Source organism: Bufo gargarizans, chromosome 4 (genome assembly GCF_014858855.1).
Source record: "Bufo gargarizans isolate SCDJY-AF-19 chromosome 4, ASM1485885v1, whole genome shotgun sequence".
NCBI classification, from domain to species: domain Eukaryota; kingdom Metazoa; phylum Chordata; class Amphibia; order Anura; family Bufonidae; genus Bufo; species Bufo gargarizans.
In genome coordinates, this window is record NC_058083.1 from 187,502,227 (window position 1) to 187,515,708 (window position 13,482).

Here is a 13,482-nt window from a genome sequence, read left to right on the forward strand (position 1 = left end):
CGTTCGTGTGCATGTAGGCTTACATGAATTTGGGATAGCGGTAGCCTGTTTGGATAGATGAGAATGTCAGTTTTTATCATGCGAGTGCATAAATTGCAGCAGACACCTCCACATCAATAAGAGTGGGTTCATATCACATTTTTCCCATCCATTTAACACATACATAAAACATATACCTTAAACGGACGCCTCAGACTGATGCCATACAGTGGCAACCATCAACATAGAGTTCCACTTAAAAAAAAAAAAGTATACATTTATTTTTACCATTGTAAAAAAAAAGGTATACCGGTACTTTTTTTACTGGACTGTGTAGGATACAAGAACGTGATGTGCTGTATTTTTGTATCCTTTTTTTCTAACGTATACATGAAGCAGAAGCATAAAATGTGATGTGAACCCAGCCTAATTACCTACATCATTTTGCCACTTCAGTTTTTTCTGTGTTGCTGGCGCACATGCTGGGAGACTCTTTTTTTTTTAGCCCTGAAGCGGCGCCCTTCCTGTAGAAATCTGTTAAGATGCAGGTGTTGGTATAAAATGGCTAGACACTGGCGTTATTTATCAAACTAGTGTAAAGTAGAACTGACTTAGTTGCCCATAGCAACCGATCATATTCCACCTTTCATCTTGAAAAGCACCATTGAAAAATGAAAGGTGGGCTTTCACAATGTTGGCAAATAAATTAGGTACCTCATATTATGCCGATTCCATCTGGCGTAATTGACACAGTCATTCATGTGATATGACTTATACTGTGTTTGTGCATTTTTCTACTCTTCATGTACTTTGTTCAAAAGTGAGTTTCATGTACAGTACAGACCAAAAGTTTGGACACACCTTCTCATTCAAAGAGTTTTCTTTATTTTCATGACTATGAAAATTGTAGATTCACACTGAAGGCATCAAAACTATGAATTAACACATGTGGAATTATATACATAACAAAAAGTGTGAAACAACTGAAAATATGTCATATTCTAGGTTCTTCAGAGTAGCCACCTTTTGCTTTGATTACTGCTTTGCACACTGAGAAGGTGTGTCCAAACTTTTGGTCTGTACTGTATATATATGGAATATCTTGGATCCATCTGGCATACATCGTCTCGGTATGCTGATATATGTCTGATTGACCGGCAATGGGGATTTTCCGTGATCGCATTCCCTTGTTTATACTGTACCTTAGTTCTGTTAGGGATTCACTGCCCATTTGATCCCTCCTTACTTATCTTTAGTTTTGGAGGGTGGATGACTTATCATGTGGGGCTGTTGGAATGCCGACGGGTTAACGAGCGGAGAGTCCGCTTCCATTGGCCACACGTCTGCCCAGCCTCCTGGGGGGGTCTATTTCCCCAACATATACCGGCTTTTCATGTGGCCGCCTCATGGCAGTCATAGCACCGGCTGTCACACACCATCAGTGTTTGCTACAACCTCACCATGTGCACTGTAATGCTGCTCCTCATTATTCTTATTGATGAAACGCGTCCTGCATTTTTTTGGGACGCTACATGTGGGAGTTCTAGCCTAGTGTGGGCAGGTAGTTAGGTATTGGGTTTTTGTTTTGTATTGGGTTGTATATTGACTACTTTCTTTCCCATACCTTTTTATACTACCTACCCAGTTGTTTGTGTGTCCGCACAGGGTAAGGCTACTTTCACACTAGCGTTCGGGCGGATCCGTTCTGAACGGATCCGCCCATAATAATGCAGACGGAGGCTCCGTTCAGAACGGATCCGTCTGCATTATATTAGCTAAAAAAAGCTAAGTGTGAAAATAGCCTGGGACGGATCCGTCCAGACTTTCAATGTAAAGTCAATGGGGGACGGATCCGCTTGAAGATTGAGCCACATTGTGGCATCTTCAAACGGATCCGTCCCCATTGACTTACATTGTAAGTCTGGACGGATCCGCACGCCTCCGCACGGCCAGGCGGACACCCGAACGCTGCAAGCAGCGTTCAGCTGTCCGCCTGTCCGTGCGGAGGCGAGCGGAGCGGAGGCTGAACGCCGCCAGACTGATGCAGTCTGAGCGGATCCGCCTCCATTCAGACTGCATCAGGGCTGGACGGCTGCGTTCGGGTCCGCTCGTGAGCTCCTTCAAACGGAGCTCACGAACGGAAACCCGAACGCTAGTGTGAAAGCAGCCTAACCGATTTTTGGTGACAACTAACCAGTCACAATCGGGTTATCAGGCAATACTGAATCATTGTGCAGTACTTTTGAAACATGCTTTGGCCTCTTTAGTGATAAAGTGATTTTTAGAGGAAAGATTTGACTTATATGTTACAGTCTTCTGTCTTTCCTTTGACACTCTTCAGCCAGCAAGTGTCATTTTGTTTATTATATATTGTTACATTTTGAGGATTTGTGATACATCCCCCCCCCCCCCCCCAATTTTAATTATTTATTATTAAAGTATATAACTTTTAGTGCCTCTTTCTAAACCGTGAGAATATGATGTGGGTTTACAGAACAGGGAAGAGTTAATGGTGCCTGAAGTACCTTCCACCTCTGATGTTGTCTAGGAATGTGATGGAAGAGGCTGAGCGGTGGTATGTAAACCCTAGGTTATTCTCACTGTCATTCAGATTAGTGTCAGGTGTTTGCTGTTTAAAACAGCTCCGTAGCAGTCGCCAACTTTAAAGGCCTGATTTTCTCTAGGGATGAGCGAAATTCAAGTTTGGGTTTGGGTTGTGGCATAATCTGAATTGCGTTATGGATTCCGTTACCACAGACCATAACGCAATTCCATGACGGAATGCATAACAGAATGTCTTTAGAGGAATTCCATCATTTATTCCGTGATAATAGAGTCTTTGGCCTGCATTACGGATACGTCCGGTTTCCGTTATGCAGGAGAGGACTCCAGCATAACGGAAAAGGGACGGATCCGTTATGCAGACCATAGACTTCTATTATGATGGAATAAATAACAGAATGCTTCTAAAGGCATTCCGTTATGGTCCGTGGTAACGAAATCCATAACGCAATTCAGATTATACCACAACACAAACCCAAACTCAAATTTCAAAATATGAAATTTGCTCATCCCTAATTTTCGCCATATTTGTAGATCAGGACCGATGGTTAAGCAATTGACCACAGCATTTGATGGGTTAAATATCTATTTTTTAAAATTTGACTACTTTTACACAACCGGTTTTTGTTTTGTTTTTTATGTTTTTGCATGACTGCATCCTAAGACTTATACATTTTTCTTTTTCTTTTTCTTTCTACAAAGCTGTGTCGAGGTTTGATTTCAAACCTGTAGTTTTCACTGGTATCATTTTTGGGTACATAAGACTTTTAATTCAGTTTTTTTTTTGTGGTGTTCACCACGTGACATAAATGCCATGATGATTATATAGTGTTATTATGCATGCAGCAATACCAAATGTAGTTTCGGCACAACGACCAAGAACGCTACTGCTGTAGAATTCACATTCTGAACTGCAAAGGGTAAAATCCGCACTGGATGTCAAACTGTATGCAGATTTCTGGTGGATAAAAAATCTCATCCACTTTGCTGCTCCTGTAAGATGCTGTTGATTTTCCATATGGAAATCTGTTCAGGAAAATCCACACCATTTCCACCATGTTGGCATGCCCTAGACAAGGTTTTCCAACCAAAACCTAAAAATGGCTATAATAACTATTGGTCATTAGTTATACAGTAGGTCAGCACAGTTTAGTAGCTATGTTGGTTCGGCTTGGTATTCTCGTTGGTTGGAGCAGTCATTTTTACAAAAGTGACAACAGAAAGCGTAGCCATATTGCTTGTCCCCTTTGTATTGGCTTCTCAGTAAATTGTCTCTCTGGGCTCTATTCGATCAATGTGCAGTAAAATCTGCTAATTTACAAGGTCCATTTATATTGGCCAATGATTGGGAATGAATGTGTGATTTAATCTTTTATGTGGCATTAAATCCGTTAAAATAGTTTGAGAGCAGCACATTGGTGTTAAAGGGGAATGTGCTGCCGACACATTGTATGGGGACAAACGACTGAATAACAATAGTTTGAATCTCTTAAATGGCATTTAATAGGCGTTGATCACCATGCTATACCATCAAGCAGCGTCGTCAATGGCCGTGTACTTTTATTATGGAAGATGGAAGCATGCAACGTGTTATTACTGGAATACCCCTTCAAGTAGATCCAAAGGAAAGCACCACAGATAATTAGAGGGCTAGTGGGCTATTTTAGAGAGCAAACTGCAGAAAATCACTGGGGGGAGAGTCATCAATGCTGATGTAAATGGAAAGGTGGACAATTGCTTCTTTCGAGCGCAGCCTTCCCTTTAATGTTAACCTGCTCACCGTCGACATCACAACGGCGAGCAGGTGTAACTACAAGCCGTCCTATTCACTTCTACGGGGCCAACTTGTTCCTATACACTTGAATAGGAACGAGCCGTCCCATTGAAGTGAATGGAAAGGCTTGTAATTGCTACGATGTCGATGGCGAGTAGGTAAACCAATGAAGGAAGCATGGCCTTCACTTCAACCAGGTGGTTGGCGGGGGTCTGACACCCGGCACCCCAGCCAATCTGATATTGATGACCTGTCCCGAGTATAGGTCATCAATATTAAAATCCCGGAAAACCCATTTGAGGCTAGTATCACACCTCCAGTGTGAAACTCGAGAACTCTGTCCCGGCAAACGGAGAATCATCTGGACACAAACCACAGCATGCAGCAGTTTGTGTCTGGCCGACTGTCCGCTTGTCTGCCGAAACAGCATATGGATCTTCGCTGGACCCTATTATATGGAGCCAGCGGACATTCCATCCACCTCCAGCAGTGCCAGATATGCTGAACTACGGGAGGCTGTTCTCTGCCGGAATTTAGACCGGAGGTATGAAGGTAGCCCAAGTGCTTTTCCCAGAGCCGAGCTCGGGGGAAACTGTAAGCTGGTTAATAGGGTGACACTAGTCGCAATATAATCCACCAACAGTCTAGGAACATATCTCCAGTCTTGGTCAGCTAAAAAAAAAAAAAAAAAAAGGAATGTATGCAAGATATACAAAATATTTCATAAGCAATGAAGAATTTATAATTTAAAAAGTTTAAAAACAAATTTTCTGCATATTTACAGCATTCAAATAGTAGGTAACTGTAAAAACAATGGGGATATGTATGAAACGTGTTCTAGGAGGCTGCAGAACAAAATTCATATTCTGAGAAGTATTAAAATGTCTCCATGTCATCTACATAGATGAGCTCCCGATGACAGCTCAGAGGAAACTGTGTCTAAATATATCTGTAAAATATTGGAGACATTTATTAAAACTCATGCAAGTGGAAAATGACTTAGTTGCCCATAGCAACCAATCAGATTCCACCTTTCATTTTCCAGAGCTCCTTTAGAGAATAACATGATCAAGCTGATTGGTTGCTAGGGGCAACTAAGTCTCTTTTCCTTTACACTAGTTTTGATAAATCACCTCCATGGTTTTCTTTCTTGTTATATCCAAATATTTGTGTGAACTTTCATACATGATCCCAACATGCGTTTATACTTATGTAACAGTGATACATACGGATCATTAAATAGACAATCATCTTCTGCACTTACAGAGTTCTGCAAGTAACATTCAAAGACATGAAGTCAGAAAATATAAAAAAGGAAAAACAAATCACGTCATGTTATATTTAGACACATCAATCATTGAGTTTCCAGGCATCTTGCACAATTTTTGTATACTGTTAACATATTTTATGAACACTTCTGTATAAAGTGAATGCCACAGTTAAATTTGGAATGTTTGCAGGTTTTATATACTGTAGACATTGTGGTTCTGTAGTTGCCCTCCACTTCTTTTATCTACTGTATGGGGGTAGGCCAGCTCAAGTTATTAATATAGTCGGTTGAGTCATATAATACTGATGGCTGGTCATCATTGTCAATGAATGTGAAACTGTTGTAGAGGGCATTGACAAGCTTACTGCAACTGATCCCGTATTTTCGCCCCATAAGATGCACTTCCCCCCCCCCCCCTCAAAGTGGGGTGAATACTAACAAGCGCTTCTATTATGGAAGCACTCATTAGTAAAAGAGGACAGGGAAGCGGTGAATGCATCAGTTGTGTGCATTGGGTCACAGTAGAGCACGCGGCAGGAAGAGATGGAGCTGGATCCTGGGAACAGAGGTGGCAGTGTCCAGAACAGGAGAGGTAAGTGTATTTTTTATTTTATTTGCTCTGAGCAAGGGGGTCTGTACTGAGGTCTAGGGGTCATTCACATTCAGGGGTCTGATCTGAGAGATGAATGGGGGGGGTATTGATAATGGGGCTGTTATCTGAGGTCTGGGGGTCATTGACATTGGGAGTCTGATCTTAGGTCTGAATGGTGTGGTTCTTACTCATATTGGGGCTCTGATCTGAGGTCTAGGGGGTCATTCACATTGGTGTTCTGATCTGAGGTCTGATTGGGGTCTGAGCTGAGGTCTGATTGGGGATCTGATCTGAGGTGTTATTGGGGTCTTATCTGAGGTCTTATTGGGGTCTTATTAACATTGGGGTCTGAGCTGAGCTCTGATTAGGCACCTTTCACACGGGCGAGAATTCCGTGCGGGTGCAATGCGTGAGGTGAACGTATTGTACCTGCACTGAATCCGGACACATTCACTTCAATGGGGCTGTGCAGATGAGCAGTGATTTTCACACATCACTTGTGCGTTGCGTGAAGATCGCAGCATGTTCTATATTCAGCGTTTTCCACGCAACGCAAGCAAGTGCGGATGCAATGCGGTTTTCACGCATGGTTGCTAGGAGATGATGTTAGTAAATTGATAAAAGTCAATTTACTGTATTATTTTCCCTTATAACATGGTTATAAAGGAAAATAATAGCATTCTTAATACAGAATGCATAGTACAATGTTGCTTGAGGGGTAAAAAAAACTAAAACTAACTCACCTCATCCACTTATTCGTGCAGCCAGCATTGGCTGCTTTCAGGACCTGCTAAAGGACTTTTGATGACGTAATCTTCATTCAGCAGCATCAAAGGTCCTTTTGCAGGTCCTGAAAGAAGAAGAAAGAAGACTATGCCGGCTGCGCGAACAAGTGGATGAAGTGAGTAATTTTATTTATTTTTTTAACCCATCAAGCAACATTTTACTAAGCATTCTGTATTAAGAATGCTATTATTTTCCCATATTACCATGTTATAAGGGAAAATAATAAAATGAATAGAACACCTAACTCAAACACGAACTTCAGTGAAGTTCAGGTCTGGGTACCACTTCAGTTTTTTCTCATGCGCGTGCAAAACGCATTGCACTCGTGCGCAAAGAACTGAACATTGGAACGCAATCGCAGTCAAAACTGACTGCAATTGCGTGCCTACTCGCACGTTTTTCCGCAATGCACACGCGACTCATCCGGAGCAAATCCGGGATGCCTAAGGCCCCTTTCACACGAGCGAGTTTTCCGCACGGGTGCAATGTGTGATGTAAACGCATAGCACCCGCACTGAATCCTGATCCATTTTTTCACGTATCAGTTCTGCGTTGCGTGAAAAACGCAGTATGTTCTATATTCTGTGTTTTTCACGCAGCCCTGGCACCATAGAAGTGAATGGGGCTTCAGTGAGAAACGCATTGCATCCGGAAGCAAGTGCGGATGCAATGCCTTTTTCGCTGATGGTTGCTAGGAGATGTTGTTTGTAACCCTTCAGTTTTTTATCACACGCGTTAAAAACGCATCAAAACGCATTGCACTTGTGCGGGAAAAAATTAACAACTAAACGCAAATTCAGACTGACCTTGCTTGCAAAATGGTGCGAGTTTCACTGAATGCACCCTGAATGCATCCGGACCTAATCCGTCACGCTTGTGTGAATATATATTTTCCTTATTCTCCTCCTCTAAAACAGGTGCATCTTATGGGCAAGTGCATCTTATAGGGCGAAAAATACGGTATTTCTTCAGCTTGAGGCTACTTTTACACTAGAGTTTTGTGCGAATCCGTCTTGTATCTGCACAGACGGATCCGCATGAATAATGCAAACCCTTGTATCCGTTAATAACGGATTTGTTTGCATTATTTATAAAAAAAAGTCTAAGTCAAAACGGATCCGTCTTAACTTACATTGAAAGTCAATGTAGGACGGATCCGTTTTCAATTGCACTATATTGTGTCAGTGAAAAACTGATCCGTCCTCATTGACTTACATTGTAAGTCTAGACGGATCCGTTAGGCTCCGCATAGTCAGACGGTCACAAAAATGCTGTAAGCTGCGTTTTAGTGGCCATCTAAAAAACGCAACGGAGACCAAACGCAGCCAAATTGATCCATTCAGAATGCATTGGGGCTGAACTGATCCGTTTTGGGCCGCTTGTGAGAGCTCTGAAACGGATCTCACAAGCGGACCCAGAAACGCCAGTGTGAAAGTATCCTAATGCTGCAAGGAAGAGCTCCATGAGCCATCATAACTACCATGTGAATAAAGTGTTTCAACATTTTTAAAATAATCCTATATAATACAACATTCAGTAATTTCTGCTATTGTGTCTCTTGGAGAAGCTTAGCAAGGATCTGTCATAAGAAACAACACATTTTCTGAAGCCTGCACGCCCTGCAGCAGATGACCTAATGTACTGTTGTAACGTGAAAACAATGGAAGCCCTGAGGAGCCCATTGTACATTGTCTACTACATGGTTCCAGTGCCTATTTCCAGCGCTGTAGCTACTCTTGAACCGAAGAATGGGGGTGCAGGGTGCCACTGCTGATCCTGAGAATGGGCAAATCAATATAAAAGGACTTGACAACCCTTTTAATGCCTCATCCCTACAGCTGAAATGTGGGCACATTCTAGATTCAGTATTATGGCCTAAACGGGTGGAAATGCTCCAAACCCAGACACTGTAGCGTGTCTATAACCGGAGGGAGCAATTCCTCTGCATGCGGTCCGCAGAAAGGCAATCAACCGCAAAAAATGCCTACAATGGAGGATGCTGGGGCAGACCACATGCACCACAAGGACATCTTACACAAAACGTGGTGCATGAGGGGCTACATTATGTTCCTGACTGGAAGATATTGGCAAAGTTCTCAGCCTTTAACATCGGCTTGAGGAATAAGCTAGTATTGTCAGTTGCGTATCATTTTGGTGCATTTTTTGCAGTGAATTCTGTATTATGGCCATAAATCCCAGCCCGACGGTGGTAGTTTTGATCAGTAGACTTCTGGTCAAGGTGGGATTTGTGGCAGTAATATGAACACTAGAATTTACCCACATTAGGGCTATATGAATAAGGCCTTAATCTGATCCCAAAGATGGTACCAGCCATCCATACAGTAAAACATTATAAGATGTGGCAAGTCCTGAACAACCAAAAAGGATGGATTAGGGCTTTATTAGAAGAGTCAGCAAGTGAAACATTTACAGTAAGTGCTTATTTTCAAGTATGTGAAGTTAAAAATGGAAAACATTAAGGGGCAGATATACTGAGATTTTGATAAGGATCCAGGACCTCCAGCAGCACAATGGTGTCTCTTGAGGCTCCTACAACAGTAATACAAGAAAGTTCATGGAGTACCATGACCGTAAGCCAACATTATTAATCCCAAATTTGGATCCTTATTTAAGAAAATGTATAAAAACTTACACAATGAAGTATGACACACAGAAGAAGGATGGGACCTTGCATATTGTGAAACAGTTCATTATCTTCTGTGAACATGTGTATACACATCACCAGCAATACAGTGTCAATGTCTTATGGAGTCATATTTCATGAAAAAATGTTCTATACAGACAGATGCACAACAAATTGCCTATGTCTATAAATGATGTACTGACATAGGTGCTTCTAGTCAACCCTTTCCTGACATTTAACAATAAGCCAGGAGGAGGTGGCCATTTCAAAGTACAAGTTGGTCATTCTGGCTTAAAAAGGAGAAAATTCTGTCCTGTCGTAAGATGATAATGGGTTTCCATAAGGTAATCCTCCCGAATGATGACACAAAGAAGAGTCAATTCCTATACAACATACTCCTCCCCAGTTATACTGAAGATACAATACATTTGTCACTCCTGAACAGAGGAGCTGCACAGACTTGGTGTTTGTAGACATTTTTGGAAGGTGCTTCTTTAGTTATTCCTGCAGTAAAGCTTTGATCTGTGCATTTAACAATCTATGTAAATCAAGTCGATAGGAAATGATCACAGTATACAAATAAAATAGTCTGTCAATGGAGGAGGCCAAGAAGCTGCACAGAGCCACGTGCATAGTTCAGATTTCTCGCTGCTGTAGGCCTAATATAGGCCATTTGTAGGGAAGAAGCGCTGCAGATCTTCTCACAGCTACTCAGCAACTTCAAGCCATTTATCGCTAGCTCCATGACGGGTGAGGCAATGTTGGTGGCATTGTAGCTCACTGGATTAGAAAGATGCAGCTCACCCAAGTTCAACTTACAGCCTTCTGCTCTGCCACAAGACTTCTTTTATGCTCATTCTGCTTCTCTTTCATATTGGTAGAAACTGCTGTCATCTGATTCGTGTCACTGTAATCTTAAGAAGATATAACCATTAGTATATTAGCTGTAGTGGCATAGTACATGATCTGTTGTAGAGAGAAAGACAATGGCTGACATTTTTAACCCCTTAAAGGGTTTCTACCACTTGCATATGACATATTTGGTGATCAGACACTAGCGATCCGCTAGTGTCTGATGTAGCATACAAGCTAATTATTACCTTAATCCGTTCGGCCCATACCTCAAAAAAAGCACTTATATCTTTATGCAAATGAGCCTCTAGGTGCTATGCAGGCGTTTTTCCAGCACCTAGAGGCTCCGTCTACCTTGCAGTTTGCCGCCTCGCTCCAGCACGCCCATCTTCAACTCTATTCGATCCTCCCCCTGCTTCTGCCTTCCGAAATCTCGCGCCTGCGCCGTTCGTCGCGGCATTCGGCGCAGGCGCAGTCAATGTCTGACCGCTCCGTGCTCAGACATTTCCACTGCGCCTGCGCCGATGACATCGGCGCAGGCGCAGTGGAAATGTCTGAGCACGGAGCGGTCAGACATTGACTGCGCCTGCGCCGAATGCCTCCGAATGCCGCGACGAACGGCGCAGGCGCGGGATTTCTGAAGGCTGAAGCAGGGGGAGGATCGAATACGGTAAGAGATGGGCGTGCTGGAGCGAGGCGATGGGCGGCAAACTGCAAGGTAGACGGAGCCTCTAGGTGCTGGAAAAACGCCTGCATAGCACCTAGAGGCTCATTTGCATAAAGATATAAGTGCTTTTTTTGAGGTATGGGCCGAACGGATTAAGGTAATAATTAGCTTGTAAGCTACATCAGACACTAGCGGATCGCTAGTGTCTGATCACCAAATATGTGATATGCAAGTGGTAGAAACCCTTTAAGGACCGTGCCATATTTCACCTTAAGGACCCGGCCATTTTTTGCAAATCTGACATGTGTCACTTTATGTGGTGACAACTTTAAAACGCATTTACTTATCCAGGCCATTCTGAGACAGTTTTCTCGTCATGTATTGTACTTCATGACAGTGGTAAAATTAAGTAAAAAATTTTTTTAATTTTTATTTATAAAAAAATTCCATATTTATCAAAAATCTTAAAAAATTAGCAAATTTCAAAATTTCAATTTCTCTACTTTTATAATAGATAGTAATACCTCCAAAAATAGTTATTACTTTACATTCCCCATATGTCTACTTCATGTTTAGATCATTTTGTGAATGCCATTTTATTTTTTGGGGACGTTAGAAGGCTTAGAAGTTTAGAAGCAAATCTTGAAATGTTTCAGAAAATTTCTAAAACCTCCTTTGTGAGGCTTACATAATAGAAACCACCCAAAAATGACCCCATTTTACAAACTACACCCCTCAAGGTATTCAAAACTGATTTTACAAACCTTGTTACCCTTTAGGTGTTCCACGAGAATTAATGGAAAATAGAGATAACATTTCTGAATTTCCCTTTTTGGCAGATTTTCAATTTGAATAGATTTTTTCCAGTTACAAAGCAAGGTTTAACAGCCAAACAAAACTCAATATTTATGGCCCTGATTCTGTAGTTTACAGAAACACCCCATATGTGGTCGTAAACTGCTGTAAGGGCACACGACATTGCGCAGAAGGAAAGGAATACCATACGGTTTTTGAAAGGGAGATTTTGTTGGACTGGTTTTTTTTGGCACCATGTCCAATTTGAAGCCCCCCTGATGCACCTCTAGAGTAGGAACTCCAAAAAAGTGACCCCATTTTAGAAACTACACCCCTCAAGGTATACAAAACTGATTTTACAAACTTTGTTAACCCTTTAAGTGTTCCACAAGAATTAATGGAAAATAGAGATGAAATTTCAGAATTTCACATTTTTGGCAGATTTTCCATTTTAATCCATTTTTTTCCAGTTACAAAGCAAGGGTTAACAGCCAAACAAAACTCAATATTTATGGCCCTGATTCTGTAGTTTACAGAAACACCCCATATGTGGTCGTAAACTGCTGTACGGGCACACGGCATTGCGCAGAAAGAAATGAAACGCCATATTTTTTTGGGGAAAGCAGATTTCACTGGGATAATTTTAAGCTGCCATGTCGCATTTGAAGACCCCCTGATGCACCCCTAGAGTAGAAACTTCAAAAAAGTGACCCCATTTTAGAAACTACACCCCTCAAGGTATACAAAACAGATTTTACAAACTTTGTTAACCCTTTAGGTGTTTTTTGGAAACTACGGGATAAGGTGGCAGTTTTGTTGGTACTATTTTAGTGTACATATGATTTCTGGTTGCTCTATATTACACTTTTTGTGAGGCAAGGTAACAAGAAAAAGCTGTTTTGGCACAGTTTTTATTATTTACAACATTCATCTCACAGGTTAGATCATGTGGTATTTTTATATAGCAGGTTGTCACAGACACGACAATACCAAATGCCAAACTTTTTTGGGTTGTTTGTTTCAGTTTTACATAACAAAGCATTCTTGAAAAAAAAAATATATTTTTGGGTGTCTCCACATTCTGAAAGCTGTAGTTTTATTTATTTTTGGGGGATGAGATGACGGTTTGATTGGTACTATTATAGGGTGCATATGACTTTTTGATCGCTTGCTATTACACTTTTTGTGATGTAAGGTGTCAAAAAATGGCTTTTTTTACACCGTTTTTTTTTTTATTACGGTGTTAGGTCATTTTTATTTATGTAAGTTTTACACATTGATTTCATTTTTGAAACAAAAAAAAATCATGTTTTAGTGTCTCTATAGCCTCAGAGTAATAGTTTTTTCAGTTTTTGGGCGATTATCTTAGGTAGGGTATGATTTTTGTGGGATGAAATGACTGTTTGATTGGCGCTATTTTGGGTGCGTATGACTTTTTGATCGCTTGCTATTACACTTTTTGTAAGGTGACAAAAAATGGCTTTTTTTTGGGACCGTTTTTATTTAAATTTTTTGTTAACCTGAGGTCATGTGATATTTTTATAGAGCAGGTTCTTACGAA

At 41.3% G+C, this 13,482-nt stretch overlaps 1 protein-coding gene across 1 annotated transcript in view; it reads right to left on the reverse strand.

Annotated features, from left to right (window-relative positions):
- Nucleotides 1-9,379: 9,379 nt before the first annotated feature.
- Nucleotides 9,380-13,482, reverse strand: part of MCF2L2 (MCF.2 cell line derived transforming sequence-like 2) — a 508,793-nt gene continuing 504,690 nt past the window's right edge. The window contains exon 33 of the mRNA XM_044288562.1: nt 9,380-10,521. Within this exon, the coding sequence (XP_044144497.1) occupies nt 10,418-10,521 (104 nt within the window). The 3' untranslated portion in view covers nt 9,380-10,417. The remainder of the gene's footprint in view (nt 10,522-13,482) is intronic.